Source organism: Mustela nivalis (genome assembly GCF_964662115.1).
Source record: "Mustela nivalis genome assembly, chromosome: X".
Taxonomy (NCBI): Eukaryota; Metazoa; Chordata; class Mammalia; order Carnivora; family Mustelidae; genus Mustela; species Mustela nivalis.
This window is the reverse complement of record NC_139040.1, coordinates 53,433,508-53,454,689: the sequence shown is the minus strand read 5'-3', so window position 1 is coordinate 53,454,689 and position 21,182 is coordinate 53,433,508. Positions and strand designations below refer to the sequence as shown.

The following is a 21,182-nucleotide window of genomic DNA, read 5'->3' as shown; positions in this document are numbered from 1 at the left end:
AACTTTCTACAACTGCTTTTTTAAATTCAAATTTTGTCATAACCCTTATGTCTACATAGCCAGTTTCATTTTAGGAAAAATTACCTTTCTTTCCCTCAATAAAAATGTATTTTTATTATTCTATATACCTTTCTTACATATCTCCTATTTTCCTATATACAGACTTGCTTTCCTTATCATTTCCAGCAGTCTCAAATACATATATCAGAATTTTAACTCTTAAAATCTTTCTCCAGTGAGAACTAAGTAGTGACAGGTTGTGAATGGTCTATCGAACCAGAATGTTTTAGATTGGCAAATTTATGAATATATTTTATATTTTGTAGAAATGTACTTTTTATAAAAAATTTTTTTAAAGATTTTATTTAATTACTTGACAGACAGAGATCACAAGTAGGCAGAGAGGCAGGCAGAGGAGAGGCTCGATCCCAGGACCCTGGAAATTTTTAATAAAGCATAAATCATGCCTATTGGCAGACCAAAGTATATTAATTTTCTGTAATAAGAAGTGAAAACCAGATAGACCTATATTTAGTAATTAATGTTAAAACATTAACATTTTATCTTATTTTGTAAAGACTTGGACATCCAATGAATTTAACCCAATTTATTATTTAACCTGGCAAAAGTTTCAGGTTACCAAAGATTTTGGAAGCTATTTAAAATTTATCTATACACTGTTTTATCTATTCAACCTAATTGTTCTTACCCATGTAAGCTTCATTAGATAAAATCACTCATTATTTTAAGTAATTTTGTTGACAAATTACAATAGTTACACCAAGAATTTAACTAATACATGCAGGTAGAAAAAGCTAATTATCTGTATTATATTTGATGATGATAACTCCAAAAGACATGTATATTTTAATTAAACCATCAAACTTGAATAGCTTTAATAAAAAAAATATATTACACTTTGTACAATAAAAAGTCAATTAGTTTATTTCCCACTGTCAATTTTATCATGGCTTCTTGAGGGGAAATCTGCAGTGGGCACCATTGGGCCTCTTCATGTTGATTTAGGAATTGTTCCAGTTTGAACCTCATAAGGATGTGACCCAACAACTTAGGATGCTAAATCATATATATTCACAGGTATAGGAACTATCATGTTCCCAACAAGATGACAACTTTAGGTTTGTTTTGTTTTCTCTTAACCAGGTTATAAATGAGGGTTGAATAAGAGCTTAGAGATGAATAGAGAAACTATATTTGCCATGTTTTAGGGAAGAAGATCTATATACACAGAAACATCATAAAATGAGTCCTAAAGAGAGACCTCAGTTAAAAAAAAAAATCTAATTTAAGTTTTCCCATCAAATATAGAGCTGACATTATAGGCCAGTTAGGGGATTTACATTTTAATTAGTTAAAGCAATAGTGGAGGGAGGTAAATGGGCTGAAGAAATCTTTAGAATTCAAGATATAGAACTAACAGTTATATATGTTCATAGACAAAAATAATCTTCTATATTTCATCTTATGCCCAGAAGAAAAAAATAATTTGGCATAAAACAGACTTCTACATTATTTCAGTGTAAATCTTCTGTACATACTTGATTATTGTAACCTTGGACAATTTCTTGACTACTTCACTACTAATATCTCTGTAATTTGAGTAAGTAGAGCAGTCTAGTCTTCATTTCCTATCTGAATTCATTTTTTGGTAAATTCCACTAATGAAAAGAGTTTGAAATAGAAAATTAAAATAGGGAGAAGTGGATAAGAAGACTGATTTGGGAATATTAGAATGAGGACGTGGAGAGATCTGAAAACATTCAGAAGAAATAGGCTGGTTGACAGAGTGAAAATCGATGTGAGTTTCTTTGTAGATATTCCCACTTTAACAGGATCATTCAGAAATGTTTAGTGTAGAAAAGATATTCTTTTCTATTTACAACGTAAATAGTAAATGTAATAAATAAAGCAATTGTAGATCTGTAAATCAGCATTCAGCAAAATCCATCTTACAAGTGAAAGATGGAGGTATTAAAGAGAAAGGATAAAGAATATCTTTATATACACAAGTTTTTATTGTGAAAATTCTAAGTCTTGAAACATAAATACTTACAGTGCACTATTCATCAGAAAAGATCTAAAATTACAGAAAAGAAATAAGCACTGTCTTCACTAAACTAATATACGTAGAAAAACTTTCAGAAGCAGCCATAGATACAATGTACTTTGCTTAAATTTTGACTCGGTATGATCTCATACCATGGCATTATAATTGGCCAATGGATACACCTCAGATGTAAATATATTTTAATCAAAACTAATGAATGATATTTTCTCCACAAATTGCCCAGTAGAATAACAACTGAAAAAAAATTTTTTTTTGCTTTTTCCTATGCTTGGTTCTGTGCATTTGTGACAAAATTCCCTAAATCTGCCAAAAGCTGTCTTAAGTACACTCTATGTGTATACTAGACGTTTATCAATTTTTTTATTTTTTCCAAAGAACTAGTTCCTAGTTCTCTAGTTCTTGGAAAAAAATTAATAAACCTCTATCCAGTCTTATCAAAAACAAAAGGGAAAGGAACCAAATAAATAAAATCACAAATGACAGAGGAGAAATAAAAGCCAACCACCACAGGATAACTATAAAAGAACATTATGAAAAATTATATGCCAACAAATTGGACAACATGGAAGAAATGGATAAGTTCCTAGAAACATATAAACTACAAAAACCAAAATAGTAGAAATAGAAAACTTGAATAAACCAATAATCAGCAATGGAAATCAAATCAGTAATCCAATGTCTCTCAGTGAACAGAAGTCCGGGGCTGCATGCCCTCATGGGATAATTATGCCAAACATTTAAAGAAGAGTTAATGCCCATTCTTCTCAAACTATTCTAAAAAAATAGAAAAGAAAGGAAAACTTTCTAACTTATTGTATGAGGCTAGTATTCTGATAACAATCAGATAAAAATGCTACTAAGAAAGAAAACTGCAGGCCAGTTTTACTGATGAACATGGATGCAAAAATTATCAATTTATTATGAATTAGTGGCAATTTACTATGGCAGTAGTCACAATATACTATGGTAGTAAAATTAACATTTTAGTAGTTGAGTAGAAAATTAATTTTTTAACACCAAAGTAAGCAATATCTCAGAATTAAATTCTAAATATAATAAATAATTATAAATATCATAATATATTTTAATTATAATCCTTCATTTTACCATTATGGAAAATTGTATGAATCAACACAAAAGGCCCATTTAAAAATTTTCATTCCTGTTTCTTTAGTCACTTGTATTTTAAATCAACATAGACACACACAACAGAATAAAATAAAGGGACACTAATTCATATATTGAATGACCAAGGGTAATTAAAATAATAATGTATGTGTAAAGAGTTGGTAATAGATTCCAAAGTAATTTTTTGTCGTAAATTATCATGTTGACACCTGTGTTAGTACTAACAGTAACATAGTATAACCAAAGAAACCATTACAAGTATACAAACCATATATATTAAAATGAACTGTTTTATTCTAACTCTTCCATTTGGATCTGGTAGTAGCAACCAAAAATAGTTCATTTGCCTTATTAACAGGTTAGGGAATCATTAGGTACTTTAATTTGAGTTGCAATCATTGATTATATACTATAAATTATAGGTACATAAATATAATGTGGATGATGTCAACTAAAATTTTTATACATGCAATTTTTCCATTGTTTAATATCCCTTTAAAAGGTACCACTACAATTGAAAAATATGATCTCAGAACCGACAGCTGGCTACATATTGGCACCATGAATGGCCGTAGGCTTCAGTTTGGAGTTGCAGTTATTGATAATAAGCTCTATGTCGTGGGAGGAAGAGATGGTTTAAAAACTTTGAATACTATGGAATGTTTTAATCCAGTTAGCAAAATCTGGACTGTGATGCCTCCCATGTCAACACATAGGCATGGCTTAGGTAAGAGTTTAATGTTATATTGTTTCTAAAAAAATGTATCATTAATAGATCTTTTTAAAAATTAAATACTGCTGCACATTAGTAATATTTTATTTTATTTTAATTCCAGTATAATTAGCATATGGTATTATATAAGTTTCAGATGTACAATATAGCAATTCAACAACTTCATACATCACCCAGTGCTCATCATAAGTGCACATTATTGGGATTTAGCCAAACCCTTAGTCAAAACATCTCCAAAACGCTGAAAAGATGAATCAAATGGTAAAAGCTTCTTTTTCTTGTTTCAGATGTCATACTTACTAACTCAGCGTCCCTTCAAATTTATTTTAAAAAGGTACCATTTTAAAAGGGATAAAAAGTTTTGCAAAGAATGCATCATTAAAAAACATAAAACTAAAATAGGGAATGTTCATCTAACCTTAATTTAGAAAAAAACAAAAAGCATTTGATGATGGAAAGACATTATGTTTCTAATCATATGAACTTTGTCCCTTCCCATATAAGGCAAATCTGTATTTCAGCAAAAGGCTTGGGATGCTCCAAGGTGGAGATGTTTGCTTTGATTGAGGGCAACTCTAAATTATACTTAAGTCAGAGATTTCCAAGAAGTTTAAGAAAGATGAAGTGGAGACTTCTAAAACAGTTGGGAACATTGATTCTCCTGAATATTTGTCAGGGTACATCTTTCTTTAGATGACATACATTTTTAATACCTCAGAGTTTTTTTAAAAAGCATAGTAGCTTTTTAAAATTTTTTGTGTTAATTTTTCCCTTTAAACATTTTGCATTTTCTTAAATCGATTGCTAATCTCTTTAACAATTCAGAGACATAATTCTTCCCATAATATATCTGAAAGCAATACACAAGAAACATGTTTTATTTGTTTCCATTGATATTTTTACATTTAATTTAGTTGTTAAAAACTGATTTACACATCTAAAAAGTGTAAGGTTCAGGACTGGTATTGTCTTTTCCACAAATTATCTAAAAAAATTGTCTATGTCAAATGATAAATTATATAATTTTTCAGCTCAGTTATGTCATTACTTAGAAAACTATCCTACAGAGAAATCATAGCAAGTTTTTAAAATCTAACTGGTATTACTAAGAAGGTAGAAATGATGAAGTTATACCACTGAGATGCTAACTGAGATGGTGAAGAAGGTGGGGGGAAAGGTCAATTATGTGAATTCCCAGAGAAGCAGTTGGATAGGGGTTATTCATTGTATGTAATGTAACTTTTTTTTTTTTTTTTTTTTTTTTACAGAAAGAGACACAGTGAGAGAGGGAACACAAACAGGGCGAATGGGAGAGGTAGAAGCAGGCTTCCTGTGGGAGCAGGCAGCCCAATGCAGGGCTCAATCCCAAGAGGATCATGACCTGAGCTGAAGGCAGACGCTTAATGACCGAGTCACCTAGGGACCCCAAGAAAAAAATTTCTAACTAAACCTCAAAAATCCCTGTTTATTTGGTTATCACATGGGAATTTCTTTTAATCACTATACTAAAAAGCAGGGCTTAAAAAGACCTACCATGGTTTTAACCTACAAATTATGTAACCTATGAATAACCCAAGAATTACCTAAGATTCAGTATAGATGTCTCATCTCTCTTATATTGAAAAAAATGATGTTGAAATTATGCTAAAAAATAGTTTTCATTTTCTATTACATCCCTAGAAATGGTGTGTTCCACTACCTCCATTAACCTCAGTATTAGAACAATGATAACCTATATAACTATGTATGATACAATAACAATAACTATGTCTGAAAATATCCTAAGGTGAAGATACCATGTTTAGTTTCATATCAAGATTAGTAAATTATAACGTATACACAAAACCATTTAAGAAACAAAAACAATTTTGCAAAATGAAAAAAAAATCCATTATATGTGGTGAGACCTCATGTTATTTTTATCTTCTAGGTGTAGCCACACTTGATGGACCAATGTATGCTGTTGGTGGTCATGATGGATGGAGTTATCTAAATACTGTAGAAAGATGGGACCCTGAGGGACATCAGTGGAATTATGTGGCCAGTATGTCAACTCCTAGAAGCACAGTTGGTGTTGCTGCCTTAAACAATAAGTGAGTAAACCCGAATATGAAAGGTCTTTACTCCTAGGTTATGTGATACAACACTTTGGTGATGTGGTCCATCAATTAATAAGCATTCACAATGACGGGGATGTCAGTAATAAAGGTCCTTTGTTGGAACTTTCCCTTCATTATAAGGGAAAATGCTTGTCTAAAATGAACATTTAACTAAATATTTTGTATTGTGTTGGTACTCAAGTGTAGTCCTGGACAAGGAGCATCAGCACTACCTGAGATCTATTTATAAATGCTGAATTTTAGCCCCACCCTAAACTTCCTGAATCAGAACTGGCATTTTAAAACTGTCCTCAAGTGACTTGTAAGCACATTAAATTTGAGAAGCATATTTATAGGCAAAGAAGTTCCACTTTTGCCTTTGAGAAGTTACCATTTTTTTTTTTTTTACATCATGATTCTTATTAAAACTTTGGTTTGTCTTGAAATAGGGCAAGTCTTTTTGTTCTCTATCCTTCATTGTCTTGAGTGTTCAGGGTTCCCAACTCTATAAGTACACCAAATCATATCTTTCTGAATCTCTCCCCTTTCCTGATCACTTGCCCGTGAACGCAAGGTAATATATTAAAATCCAATGACATTAAATTGTTGAATTGTTACATCTTCCAGGGGCTTATGCCCTTCCTGACAAAGGACCTTTAGAAACAGCATATAGAAGGGACTTTAATGATGACAATTTCAGACTCAAGAATTTATCAGTGGCAGGAGACACCCTTGTGTGTCTGTACTGACCATATATACTCAATATTTCGTATTATAACTGGGAAATTTCAACAAAGATTGTTTATAGAACCTTGTGCACAAAGTAGTAAATGTCTATTCTTAAGAGGATACCCTGACTTACAGTGTCTTGGAGCTTAAAATACTCCTTAATCTGCTTATCTTTGGTCTGATCTCAATATCAAGTGACTTGGGAACAATCTTGTTTTACTGACTTGTTATTATTCACAACTGAGCATAAAAGTCAGTTATAAACATATGGTTCAATAAATGTTTATTTTTCATTGATGCAGGATTAAATTTAAATTAGAATAAAAATAAAAAAATTCTTCTCATCATAAGAATTGGCATTCTAAAATTTATGGAAGAAATAGGATAGGTAATTGTTTATTAAGTTAACCTTCTTAATGATTAATGTTTAATACTAAGTAAATCAGTTCATAAATACAAGATGGATTTTAATGCTATTCAGTTGAACCTAGCCAAACTTGTCATGTTGCTGTAGTTAGTCTTTGGAAAATCCTACCTACCCTTTTCTATTTTAATTTCCAGGTTTATTGAGGTATAATTGACAAATACTGCCAATGTTTTGCTATTTCCTCTCTCTTCATTTCTAATGGGATGTTTTAGTCCATAATGTCAAACTTTCATGAAAACATTGAAGCCTGGGAGTTTGAAGTAGACCTTGAAAAATGCCTTTATGTAATTATCCATTCACGAACTCAGGCCATCCACTACAAAATACTAAGGGAGTAGAACATAGAATCAGAAACTTTAAATGCTTTGTACAAGGGGTGTGTGTGTGTGTGTGTGTGTGTGTGTGTGTGTAAAAATGCTTGTATACACAAACAAATACACACACTCACACTTCTGTTCTTATTTCCTAGGCTATATGCTATCGGTGGTCGTGATGGAAGTTCCTGCCTCAAATCAATGGAATACTTTGATCCACACACTAACAAGTGGAGTCTGTGTGCTTCAATGTCAAAAAGACGTGGAGGTGTGGGAGTTGCAGCATACAACGGATTCTTATATGTTGCTGGAGGTCATGATGCCCCTGCTTCTAGCCATTGTTCCAAGCTTTCTGGCTGTGTGGAACGGTAAAATATTTCTATTTATTTAAGAATATATTATTTTGTCAGAAATTAGAAAGAGGGCTACTAGAAAGTTGTCTTCCAAATAAATGTTAATCCTTTCAGAAGATTTTTTTTAATTGCACCCTTATTCCTAGGCTCAAAATATTTTGAAGAACTCCCTCTAATGTATTTTAGGTGCACCATAAGAAATATATCCTTTAAATGTTTTTTTTTAATGTTTGATAATCACCCTATAAAACAATGTAAAAAATGGGATGCAAGAAGAAATTTAATGCCAAACTATACCACTCAACCTATTCACCATCTCAAATAAATATGACTTTAGTATCTTGAAAATAATATTTGTCCCCAAAGGATGAAGACTATATGGAAAGAATTTCCAAAAAAAAATGTTAATTATATTTTGAACAATAACTCTATTACAATAAGTGTTTAATTTTCCAAAGATAAATTCTTTAAATGGGAGACCTTCATTTGGATAAAGTGTGATAGGTTTGTTCAATAACTCAGTCATATGATTTGCAACTATAACAATCACATGCCCTTCAAGATGTATAATAGTTAATGAGGCGCCTGGGTGGCTCAGTGGCTTAAGCCTCTGCCTTCAGTTCAGGTAATGATCCCAGGGTCCTGGGAATGAGCCCCGCATTGGGCTCTCTGCTCGGCAGGGAGCCTGCTTCCCCCTCTCTCTCCTTGGCTTTCTGCCTACTTGTGATCTCTGTCTGTTAAATAAATAAATAAAATCTTTTAAAAAAATGTATAATAGTTAAAATATATTAACTTAAGGCCAACTCACAAATTTACAATTAGTAAAGTTATCAGAATTCAAAGATGGAAATCAGTATGGGATGCTGCACTCAAAAATATTCATGGAGGAACCTAGAAAACTAGAACATAGAAATAAGTTCTCCGTGAACAGAAAATATTCATGGAGAACCTAAAAAAAATACAAAATTTGTATTTTGTACATACACAATATACATTTCAGGTCTAGAAAATTCACAATAAAAGCTATGGATTAAAAGGAGAAGGAAGTGTAGATAAAAGCAGAGACTTTAGGTTGAAATGTAATTTGGGAAGACAATCAAAAATTCAAATAAGTGCCAGATCATTTTATAGTCTGAAATGTTTAAGTGGAAGACTTTGCATTTTAACTTGTAGTGAAGGGAAAATTAAATTTAAGGGGAATGGAATACACAAAGAAAACAGTTTAGGGGAATTTGATCTAACAGATATAAAGGATAGAACTTAGGAAGAACAGACTAAAGGGACAAATATGAATATTATAAGTTTTCTTCTGAGAAACATACCACTGAATCATAATTGAGAACACTAATATTCTGTTTCTTATAGGAAATAATTGACCTGCCATAGTTTTTATGTGTCTTTTAAAAAGATTGATTATATTAAAACCGTATCATCATTTTAATTTATGCAGAAAAGGTACAATATCCAAAACTCTCAAATAGAAGATTAGAGGGAATATACTCAACATAATAAAGGCCATACATATGGAAAACAAGCAACTAACATTATACACAATAGTGAAAGAACTCTTTTTCCTCTAAGGTCAGGAATAAGACAAGGATATCTACTCTCACCACTTTTATTCAACATAGTACTGGAAGTCTAAGCCACAGCAATCAGACAAAAAACAGAAATAATATAAATAAATAAATAGATAGATAGATAGATAGATAGAGGCATCCAAATAAGCAAGGGAGAAGTCCAATTTTCACTATTTAAATATAACATGATTTCTATACCTAGAAAATCCTTAAGACTCCAACAAAAAGCCACTAGAACTAACAAATGAATTTAGTAAAGTCTCAGGAGAAAAATTCAATGTACAGAAATCTGTTTTATTTCTATATACTAATAATGAAAGAGCAGAAAGAGAAGAAAACAATCCCATTTATGATTATACCAAAGCAATAAAATATCTAGGGAAAAAATTTAGCCAAAGAGGCAAAAGTATTGTTCTCTGAAAATTATAAAACCCTGATGAAAGAAATTAAAGATGTCACCAAAACTGGAACAAAAATTTTTAAAATGTGTATACTATCCAAAGCAATTGCACATTTAATGCAATCTTTATAAAAATATCAACATTTTTACACAAAACTAGAATAAACAACCCAAAACTCGTATGGAACCACAGAAAACCCCAAATAAAGCAATCTTGAAAAAGAAAAGCAAACCTGGAGGCATCACAATTCCAGACTTCAAGTTATATTAAAGAGCTGTAGTAATAAAAAATGGCATGGTCCTGGTACAAAAAATAGACTTATAGATCAATGCAATAGTACAGAGAACCCAGAAATAAATCCACAACTCTATCATCAACTAATATTCAACAATGTAGGAAAGAATATCCAATGGAAATAAAGACAATCTCCTCAACAAATGATGTTGGGAGAACTAGACAGCAATATGTAAAAACAATGACACTGGATCACTTTCTTAAACCATACACACACACAAAGAAAACTGAAAATGGATTAAAAACCTTAATGTTGGGGGCGCCTGGGTGGCTCAGTGGGTTGGGCCACTGCCTTCGGCTCTGGTCATGAGCAGGGAGCCAGCTTCTCTCTCTCTCTCTCTCTCTCTCTCTGCCTGCCTCTCTGTCTACTTGTGATCTCTCTCTGTCAAATAAATAAATAAAATCTTAAAAAAAAAAAAAAAACTTAATGTTGAACATGAAACCATAAAAAGAAAAGAGCACAGGGAGTAATTTCTCTGGCGCCTTAGCAAAATTTTTGTAGATATGTCTCCTAAAGAGAGGGAAACAAAAGCAAAAATAAACTATTGGGACTACATCAAAATAAAAATCTGCATGACAGATGAATAAATCAACAAAACTACAAGGCAGCCTACCGGAAAAAAAAAAAAAAAAAGATAAATAAAGAATAAGAGAAAATCTAAAGCTCTCCAACCATCATACCAAAAGAGAGAGATGGGGCATTTTCCTCATAATGATAAGATGACAGTATGTAAAATTTCCTCATAAAGAATCTGAGTACTAATCAAAGGATGCACAGTATTTCAGAAATGAAATACATTTTTGATATACTTAAAGTGATGTCTTGTTGAAATGAATTTTGTCATGTACTTATTTTTAATATTTATTAGTCAGACTAAATTTTAATATTTTAAGGTTTTTAATTCCTTATATTGGATAAGTATACATTTTATTAATGTCTATTATTTTTAATATTATTTGACTTCCCCTTTTAATTGTCTTCCTAAACTTCTTAAGGTATGATCCAAAAAATGATTCATGGTCAACTGTGACACCTCTGAGTGTTCCTCGAGATGCTGTTGCTCTATGTCCCCTTGGAGATAAACTCTATGTGGTTGGAGGATATGATGGACATACTTATTTGAACACTGTTGAGTCATACAATGCTCAGAAAGATGAATGGCAAGAGGTACTGTCATTGAAAGTATTTAAATGAATACATTTCAGGTTTTAATAAAAGTCTTTACAATATATGTTCGGAATTAATTCCATTTTCTTCTCTAAGGCCTACTCAGAATCTTTTAGTGAAATTTGCAGTATTTGCTTTCTCTGTACTATAGAGTACTAGTTAGTTGATCTAATTTGTCATTGGCAGGATTCATCAGTACTTCTGTGAAAGGGAACGGAAGATTCTTTTTGCTTAATACACTCATTCATTTGATAGAAAAGTGAATCTAATTCAATAATTCAAAAGCTTTACTCAAGTGAATACAAGTCAATAAATTTGAAAGCCTTACTCTGGCCAACTTTCTAAGTATGTATTATGACTTGAGAACCAAAGTGCAAAGTCCTCATTAACAAATATCTGCCCCTCTTATTGGTTGTTGACCAGGAGAAATTTTTTTCAGTCCCATTTTATAGAGATTGTATAAACTACAACACTCTTCATTCTTAATCAGTCATTGAAGAAATTTAGTGAACACTGAGAGACTGTAATTAAACCCTCTCAAGAATGCTGGGCATCTAACAAAAGAAATTCTAAGGAGAGTAACAGAAGAAACCCTGAAAGGACTTCTTGGGGATGCTAAAGGGAAACTTGATATTTTTGATATTTTTTTCTAGTGATAACTCTGGATTTATTCCAAAATATTTAATGGTGTTCTGTTAATTAAATAAAGGCTTAATTAAAAAAATAATAAAATTAACTCCTCATAATTTCCATGAACAGGCAAACATTATATTTTGTCTCTAAGCTCACCTTCCTTTATACTGACTTCCTTTATTCCCCACAATAAATTGGTTACTGTTCTAAATATATATTAATATAATAACTGACGATGGCTTTCTATCTCTACCCTCTGACAATTTGATTTTTAAAGACCCTCAGAAACACCCCAATTCTGCTATGTTGGTAGCTTCTTACTTTATCAGTGCTTAGGACAAGCTAGGAATGGAAGGGAAGAAAATAAATTAACAAACAAGGATTTGATAAGATTTGGAGTAAGGGGAATCCTCTTCCACTGTTGGTGGGAAAGCAAGTTGGTGTGGAGATTCCTCGAGAAATTAAAAATAGAGCTTCCCTATGACCCTGCAATTGCATTACTGGATATCTACCACAAAGATACAGATGTAGTGAAAAGAATGGCCATTTGTACCCCAATGTTCATAGCAGCAATGTCCACAGTTGCCAAACTGTGGTAAGAACCAAGATGCCCTTCAATGGACGAATGGATAAGGAAGATGTCGTCCATATACACTATGGAGTAGCAACATGGATGGGACTGGAAGAGATTATGCTGAGTGAAATAAGTCAAGCAGAGAGAGTCAGTTATCATATGGTTTCACTTATTTGTGGAGCATAACAAATAACATGGAGGACATGGGGAGATGGAGAGAAGGGAGTTGAGGGAAATTGGAAGGGGAGGTAAACCATGAGAGACTATGGACTCTGAAAAGGAACCTGGGGGTCTTGAAGTGGCAGTGGTTGGGAGGTTGGGGGAACAAGGTGGTGGGTATTTTGGAGCACTGGGTGTGGTGTGAAAACAAGAATACTGTTATGCTGAATAGAAATTTAAAAAAAAGAATAATATCTTAAAAATAATGTTTGCTAAGCTTGTGAAATTTAATTTTCTGAAAATTGCAGACCAATAGGTTAAGAGGCCTAGATTCTATTCCTGGCTTTTCAGTTTCAATGTGTGACCTTGGAAAAGACTGAAAGAGAACTAACAAATAATGGATATATAAACTCTATCTGCAAAATAATTTTTATTCATTATCTCACTTAAACTTAATAAAAACCTTGAAGGATTTCAAGCTGATAATTTTAGCTATAGTTTTTATTATTAGCTGTAATTATTTAAATGGGGAAATTATCAATCAAAATCACCTGCTTCTCAGACTCAACTCTATGTAATTTAAATAATACGTTATTTCTGCCACACTGGACAGTTATCTGGACTACATTTTCACTCTTTATACCAGGTGAAGATTGGACCAGAATAGCTAAAGACTTGTTTACCTTCAACATGATATATTATATTGAAGACAGAGTTTATTAAGATATTATTTCTTTCCTTGTTTTTGTTTTGTTTTGTTGTTATTCTGTTTTAGGAAGTTCCTGTCAACATTGGAAGAGCTGGAGCATGTGTTGTGGTGGTGAAGCTGCCATAAAGCTATCTTTATCAATAGGAGGGAAACTGTACATTTCATGAAATGGATTAGGAGGAAGAGAAGAAGGAACATGTTCTTTCCTTTGATTAGGAATCAAACATGAACACTATTGCATTCTTTTAATATGTACCTATAATTACTCTCATTTGTAAAGTCAAAACAAGTTTTCCAACATGAATTACATATAGGTGTTAAATGTATATGTTGTTGCAGCTGATACTGTAAGTGGAAATCAAATAGTCTAGGTTTAACCTCATTACTAAAAATTTTAAAGGAAATCAATAGTGGCCAAAGTATGAAAGACTATGAAAACACTGGAATTTTTTTGAACTTAAGAATGTGAGAATTTAAAAACATTTTATATTTCAAAACAAAAAATATACTCTATTTTCTGAAATACAATATAAAAGAGAATATCTAAAGCTAAAATATGAAGTCTTATTTCCAGTAAGACATCACTCTCTTATTAAAAAACACCCCAAATAGCTAAATAATACTTCATTTTACCAACAGGAAGGCTATTAGAGGGTTAGAGCTAAAAAATAACTCATGTTATTTTTATTTTATTCTGATCACAGTATGTTGAAATTTTCAGACTTACTCTTTTTACAGCACCATCTTTCAAAGCACAAATACAGATTCAGTATTTTTAACAAATTGTCTTATTAAACTTCTTACTAGTAAAATATTATAATTTCATATACAATCTATCTAATAAAATATTAAATATTATATTGATACAAGAAGAAGTACTACTCTCAAACATTTCCTTGAACTCTATAAAGCACTATTATTAAATTAAAGAAATTTTCAAAAAAATATTCTCAAAGAACAGGAAAATTGAGAAGGCACCAAAATGTTCAAAATCCATGGTTAATTCTAAAATTATATTTTAGGTACCAATACATTGTTTCTGTCAATATTATATTCATCCAGGAAAAAAAAATGTTAATGATATATGCAGTACAAAAAAACTTTCAAAATTAAAAAGAAAAATATCTAGTTGGGTATTATCTTACCTTTAAATCTCTACTTCCATTTATCCTACTATAGATAAAATGTTGAAAAAGAAACATCTATATGAAAGTAACTTTTCAAGTAAACATGTGATTTTAGAATTTATGCAATGTTCTTTTTAAAAATGCTTTGTATTGTAGTATGTGAAACCAACAAATAAAATCCAGAGAGATGCTAATAACACATGCTACTACCCTTTAAGGTTTTAAAAAAGAGCAATATACCGTGTACAAAAATAACTGACAAAATTAATTTAAATAAAATCTATTTACTCTGGATATAGTGTGATTTTAGATTATGTTAAGTGCAACTTAAATTTAATTTTTATATTTATTGTCCCAATAGTTAAAATATTTAAACAAAGTCCCCTCCTTTGTTTCTTATTACTGCCACTGTCTTTAATGATAAATAGAGGTCTGTGCACATCTTCATTTCCAGGGTTGTACAGATGGAGGCATAGAAAATGCTGTAAAAAATAACACACGTAGCTCTATTGAGTTGTTAAATTCATCAAATCCGTGTAGAAGTAGACTTATGTAACTTTCATCCCTAAAGCACAGTCTGGCCTGTCAAGTTAAATTGGAGAATGAGCGAATGGAAAGGAAAGAACAAAGGATCTATCAGACCTGTCACAGCCCAGTTTGCCAATGCTCCAGTCACTGCTAGATGGCACCAATAAGGAGATTGTGTTCAGAGTTCTAGATGGCCCATTTGAGCTTGCTTCATTTAAATCAGATATTATCTAGTTATATATATATATACCTTCAAAACCCTCAGATTGTTTTTCAGAGTCCATAGTCTCTTATGATTTATCTCCCCCTCCAATTTCTCTCAACTCCCTTCTCCTCTCCATCTCCCCATGTTCTCCATGTTATTTGTTATGCTCCACAAATAAGTGAAACCATATAATTGACTCTCTCTGCTTGACTTATTTCACTCAGCATAATCTCTTCCAGTTCTGTCCATGTTGCTACAAAAGTTGGATTCATCCTTTATGATGGAGGCATAATACTCCATAGTGTATATGGACCACATCTTCATTACCCATTCGTCCATTGAAGGGCATCATTGATCTTTCCACAGTTTGGAGACCATGGTCATTGCTGTTATGAACATTGGCGTACAGATGGTCCTGCTTTTCACTACATCTGTATCTTTGGGGTAAATACCCAGTAGGACAATTACAGGGTCATAGGGAAGCTCTATTTTTAATTTCTTGTGGAATGTCCACGCTGTTCTCCAAATTGGCTGCACCAACTTGCATTCCCACCAACAATGTAAGAGGGTTCCCCTTCCCCCACATCCTCTCTAACACTCTTTGTTCCCTGTCTTGCGAATTTTGGCCAATCTAACTGGTTTAAGGTGGTATCTCAATGTGGTTTTAATTTGAATCTCCCTGAGAGCTAGTGATGATGCAATCTATACTTTTAATGCCATTCTGATCAAAATTCCACTGGTATTTTTCAAAGAGCTGGAGCAAATAATCCTAAAATTTGTATGGAATCAGAAGAGACCCCGAATTGCCAAGGAAATGTTGAAAAAGAAAAACAAAACTGGTGGCATAATGTTGCATGATTTCAAGCTTTATTACAAAGTTGTGGTCACCAAGACAGCATGGTACTGGCATAAAAACAGGCCCATAGACAAGTGGAACAGAGTGGAGATCCCAGATATGGATGCTCAACTCTATGGTCAAATAATCTTTGGCAAAGCAGGAAAAAATATCCAGTGGAACAAAGACAGTCTCTTCAATAAATCCTGCTTGGAAAATTGGACAGCTATATGAAGAAGAATGAAACTCAATCATTCTCTTGCACCATACACAACAATGAACTCGAAATGGATAAAAGGCCTCAACCTGATATAGGAATCCATCGGAATCCTAGAGGAGAACATAGGCAGTAATCTCTTCGATATCAACCACAGCAACTTCTTTCAAGATATGTTTCCAAAGGCAAAGGAAACAAAAGCAAAAATGAACTTTTGGGACTTCATCAAGATCAAAAGCTTCTGCACAGCAAAGGAAGCAGACAACAAAACAAAGAGGCAACCTACAGAATGGAAGATATTTCCAAATGACAGTACAGACAAAAGGCTGATATCCAGCATCTATAAAGAACTTCTCAAACTTAACACACACAAAACAGATTATCATGTCAAAAAGTAGACAGAACACATGAACAGACACTTCCCCAATGAAGACAGACACATGGATTGCCAAAGTTTAAGTAAATCTGAGCATTCAGAATAGAGATAATGCAGCTCAGGACAATAAAACATAACTGTGATTTCCTGTCAAACCTAGCTGGGAAAACAAGTTATATGGGTTAGCCCCTTGTTACTATGTTTCAGTGGAGATGACTTATGAGGCTGGTTTAAGCTAACAAGAATAACAAAATAAGAGTTATTTTATATATTCTCTCAACTAGTGGAAGGGCTGATGCATTGTCATACTGGACAAACAATGTTAGGTTTTTTTTTTTTTTTAAATTATTCTGTAGTGATATGATCTTGTTCAGGATCTCCCACGCTGCAGCACTCAGCCTGTATCATGATGACTTTCTAGACAACACCGTCAGCTACTTTACCTGTATTTCAATAGGACATGCAGGAATCACACAGGAGCTTAAGGAGAGTAATGCATTAAACTTGGTTCCTTCTCCTGCTTATGCCATCCATCAACTTGACTCATGAGGGATTGCTGACCCATGTTAATATGGAGGGAACACAGAAAGGAGGTCTCTGCCTAGAGTCCCAAATAAGGTATAGAACAAAAATTCCTCTGATTGCAGATTTTCCCTTAAGGTCTCTAATAAGACTTCTAGCCTGAAATCTTAGTCCAGGAAAAGAAAGAAGACCATAAAACATGTTTCATCCCCTGTGGTCATTCTGTCCTCTTTCTCTTACCACAGTCCTCTGAGGTAGAGGGACAGATTTTTTTAGTTACTTTTCCTCTTTGTAATGGACTTCTTTTACATCATATTTGTCTTGCTGGAGACAGTAAGCCCCAAGCTTAATGATGAAAAGAATTCTTTCTTTCTTTCTTTCTTTCTTTTTCCTTTAAAGATTTTATTTATTTGACACATCAAAAGTAGGCAGAGCAGCAGGCGGTGGCAGGGCGGGGCAGGATTCCGGCTGAGCAGAAAACCCAATGCTGGGCTGGATCCCCAAATCCTGAGATCATGATCTGAGCCAAAGGCGGAGACTTAATCCACTGAGACACCCAGGCACTCCATAAAGAGCATTTCCTCTCTTATGTGTAAATGATATCACATGAGCTTCCCATTTCACCAACCTGGCTTTTTATATGCCAAAGGAAACTTTTAAAAAAAGTTTTTATGTTTTTCCTCTGTTGACAATACTAATTTTTTTTTATCAAAATTGTTCCCTGCTACAGATTAGGGGAAAATCCTATTTTGCATGCTAAAAAGAATAATATTGACTTTTTTTGCATTCTTGTTAAAATTCTAACACACACATATGCACAGAACATAAACAATAAGGGAAGTAGTCACAGCTAGCAAAATATGAAGAATATCATATATGAATGAATGTTAAAAGGTAAAAGGACATTACTATCTTCAAAATTAGTATCCCAGTGTCATATTTATTTAAAAAAAAGTATCTTAGACTTTAGTGGTGTATATATATATATTAGAGCTTAGTTTATGAAATCTGGGTCTATATAATTTAGATTATATTCCAAATGGTGGTGAACAGAATTTGGTTTCCTCTCCCCTACTATGGTTAGCTGAATTTGCCAAGTTCACATTTCATCTAAAGTCATGGAGACTCTCATACAAATATCCCAGAGCCATGTGCTAAATTTAGTGTCTGAGTGATTAAATGATCCTTTGTGGATCAAAACTGATAAAACCTTACCAGATTTGAAATACATAGAGTTTCTGGTCATTAGAGAACAGCTAGTATTATTTTGAAATATATCTGAAAAGACAAAATCAGAAAAAGATCTTTGAGAAAAATGATACTAGCAAAATGGTGGCATAGAAACTTCTGTGGCTTATTCATCTCCCCACCCCCAAACATCAATGTGAACTATCCATACATGAAAATATCTTCATAAGAGGAGATTCAAGTTGTGTGATCATGACAGGTGGATAAGGCACAGAAATAACAAAGGACACATTGAGGAGGGTCACATCACCTCATGAGTCCTCTCCCAAACCAAGGCATCCCAACATTGAGACCAATATTTCCGATGAATATATATGCAAAATAACCAGAGCTCAAAAATATAGGAGGGAAACATTGACAGAATTGAGGGGAGAAATGCAGTCTTCAATAATAGTAAGACTTTAATACCTTACTTTCAACAATGAATAGAATAACCAGACAGAATAACAATAATTACATAGAGGACTTGAAAATATTATAGACCTATTGGACCTAATGGATATATATATATATATATATATATATATATATATATATATAGAATATACCAACCAACAAGAGCAGAATACACCTTTTTTATCAAGTGCTCATGGAATATTCTCCAAGATAGACCAAATGTTAAGCCATAAAACAAGCATTAAAAAATTGAACATCATATAAATAATCTTTTACCAGCATAGTGAAATGAAACCAGAAATCAATGACAAAATGAAAAGCAGAAATTTAACAAATATCTGGAAGTTAAGCAATACACTCATTCAATGAGTTTAAGAAGAAATTACAAAAAAGTCGGAAAATTATATTGTGATAAATAAGAATGAAAACACAATATACCAAAACTTCTGGAATGCAACGAAAATGGTGTTATGAACAACATTTATAGCTGTTAACAATTACATAAAAAATGAGAGAAAGAGACATGCCTGAGTGGCTCAGTTGCTTAAGCATCTGCCTTGGTCTCTCCTGTGCACTCAAATAGTCCCCTTTCGTATTTGTTGCAGGATTTATTTAGTTTTTTTCTAATGAGACTTTAGTCATTCAGTTTAACTTTTTTTTTCTTCTTTGCAACTAGTTTCTTATTTTAGAAACTCTTTGCTTTTAAGTCTTTTTTTAAAATTTTTATTTCTATACTTACATTTTATAGATATATTCATTTTTGGCTTCCTTCCTATATTCAACTTTATTTTTAGGTATATACAAGTTTTCTTTCTTCACATTTTGAAATGTGATATCTTCTAACAAACAGACCAAAATAAACCCAGGACCAAGTGGAGTACTATGTTTTGTTACCTGGGAAATTTTTTTTTTTTCTTATTTGGCTTCTGACTTCCTCGGATTGGTCTACTATATATTTCACTGAAGTCATGGTTGATACTTTTAGTTTTGTCCTCTTGTTCATCTATTTTTCTCTTGGCAAAATGACTAGAAGGAGAAATTCACACACACACAAAAAAGGAAGCAGAGGTAATAGTGTTTGCTACAGATTTAATTGATATGGATATAAGTAAAATGTCAGACCCAAAATTCAGAATAATGATTATAAACTTACTAGTTGGGCTTGAGAAAAGTATAAAAGATATTAGATAATCTTTTAGTATAGAAATGAGATCTAATCAGGCCAAAATTAGAAATTAAAGTATTTCTTTAAATGAGTATTTCTTTAAATGAGATGCACTCTAAAATGGGTGCCCTAACAGCTAGAGTAAATAAGGCAGAAGAGAGTCAGTGACATAGATGTAAAGATGATGGAAAGGAAGGAAGCTGAGGAAAAGAGAGAAAAACAATCAATGGACAACGAGAGGAGGCTTTGAGAAATCAGTGATATCATAAAAACAAAACAATTTATGTATATATTTTAATGAATATAATAAATTTAAATGTTCGTTTATTTAATTATATCTAATTATATCTAATTGTAATTTGTATAATAATATATCATACCATATACAATGTATATAAATATGATCTATTTATTAAACATGTATTTACTTTATATTTATTATAATATTATATTTTGATATAATATATCATAATATTATACATGTGTGTATATGTATGTGTATGTATATATACATATTAGAATATTAGCCATCATGGGATCATTCCCTGCATATTTTCAGACGACAATGCTCTAAAGCTAGAACTCAACCACAAAAGGAAGTTTGAAAAGAACCCAAATACATGGAGACTAAACAGCATCCTTCTAAAGAACGAATGGGTCAACCGGGAAATTAAAGAAGAATTGAAAAAAATCATGGAAACAAATGATAATGAAAACACAATGGTTCAAAATCTGTGGGACACAACAAAGGCAGTCCTGAGAGGAAAATATATAGTAGTACAAGCCTTTCTCAAAAAACAAGAAAGGTCTCAGGTACACAACCTAACCCTACACCTAAAGGAGCTGGAAAAAGAACAAGAAAGAAACCCTAAGCCCAGCAGGAGAAGAGAAATCATAAAGATCAGAGCAGAAATCAATGAAATAGAAAACAAAAAAGCAATAGAACAAATCAACGAAACTAGGAGCTGGTTCTTTGAAAGAATTAATAAAATTGATAAACCCCTGGCCCGACTTATCAAAAAGAAAAGAGAAAGGACCCAAATAAATAAAATCATGAATGAAAGAGGAGAGATCACAACTAACACCAAGAAATACAAACTATTATAAGAACATACTATGAGCAACTCTATGCCAACAAATTTGACAATCTGGAAGAAATGGATGCATTCCTAG

At 32.4% G+C, this 21,182-nt stretch overlaps 1 protein-coding gene across 1 annotated transcript in view; it reads left to right on the top strand.

Moving 5' to 3' along the window:
* Positions 1-14,803, top strand: part of KLHL4 (kelch like family member 4) — a 136,062-nt gene extending 121,259 nt beyond the window's left edge. Inside the window, exons 7-11 of the mRNA XM_082715967.1 lie at positions 3,720-3,944; positions 5,881-6,043; positions 7,675-7,887; positions 11,144-11,315; positions 13,457-14,803. Of these exons, the coding sequence (XP_082572093.1) occupies positions 3,720-3,944; positions 5,881-6,043; positions 7,675-7,887; positions 11,144-11,315; positions 13,457-13,516 (833 nt within the window). The 3' untranslated portion in view covers positions 13,517-14,803. The remainder of the gene's footprint in view (positions 1-3,719; positions 3,945-5,880; positions 6,044-7,674; positions 7,888-11,143; positions 11,316-13,456) is intronic.
* The last annotated feature ends 6,379 nt before the right edge of the window (positions 14,804-21,182 follow it).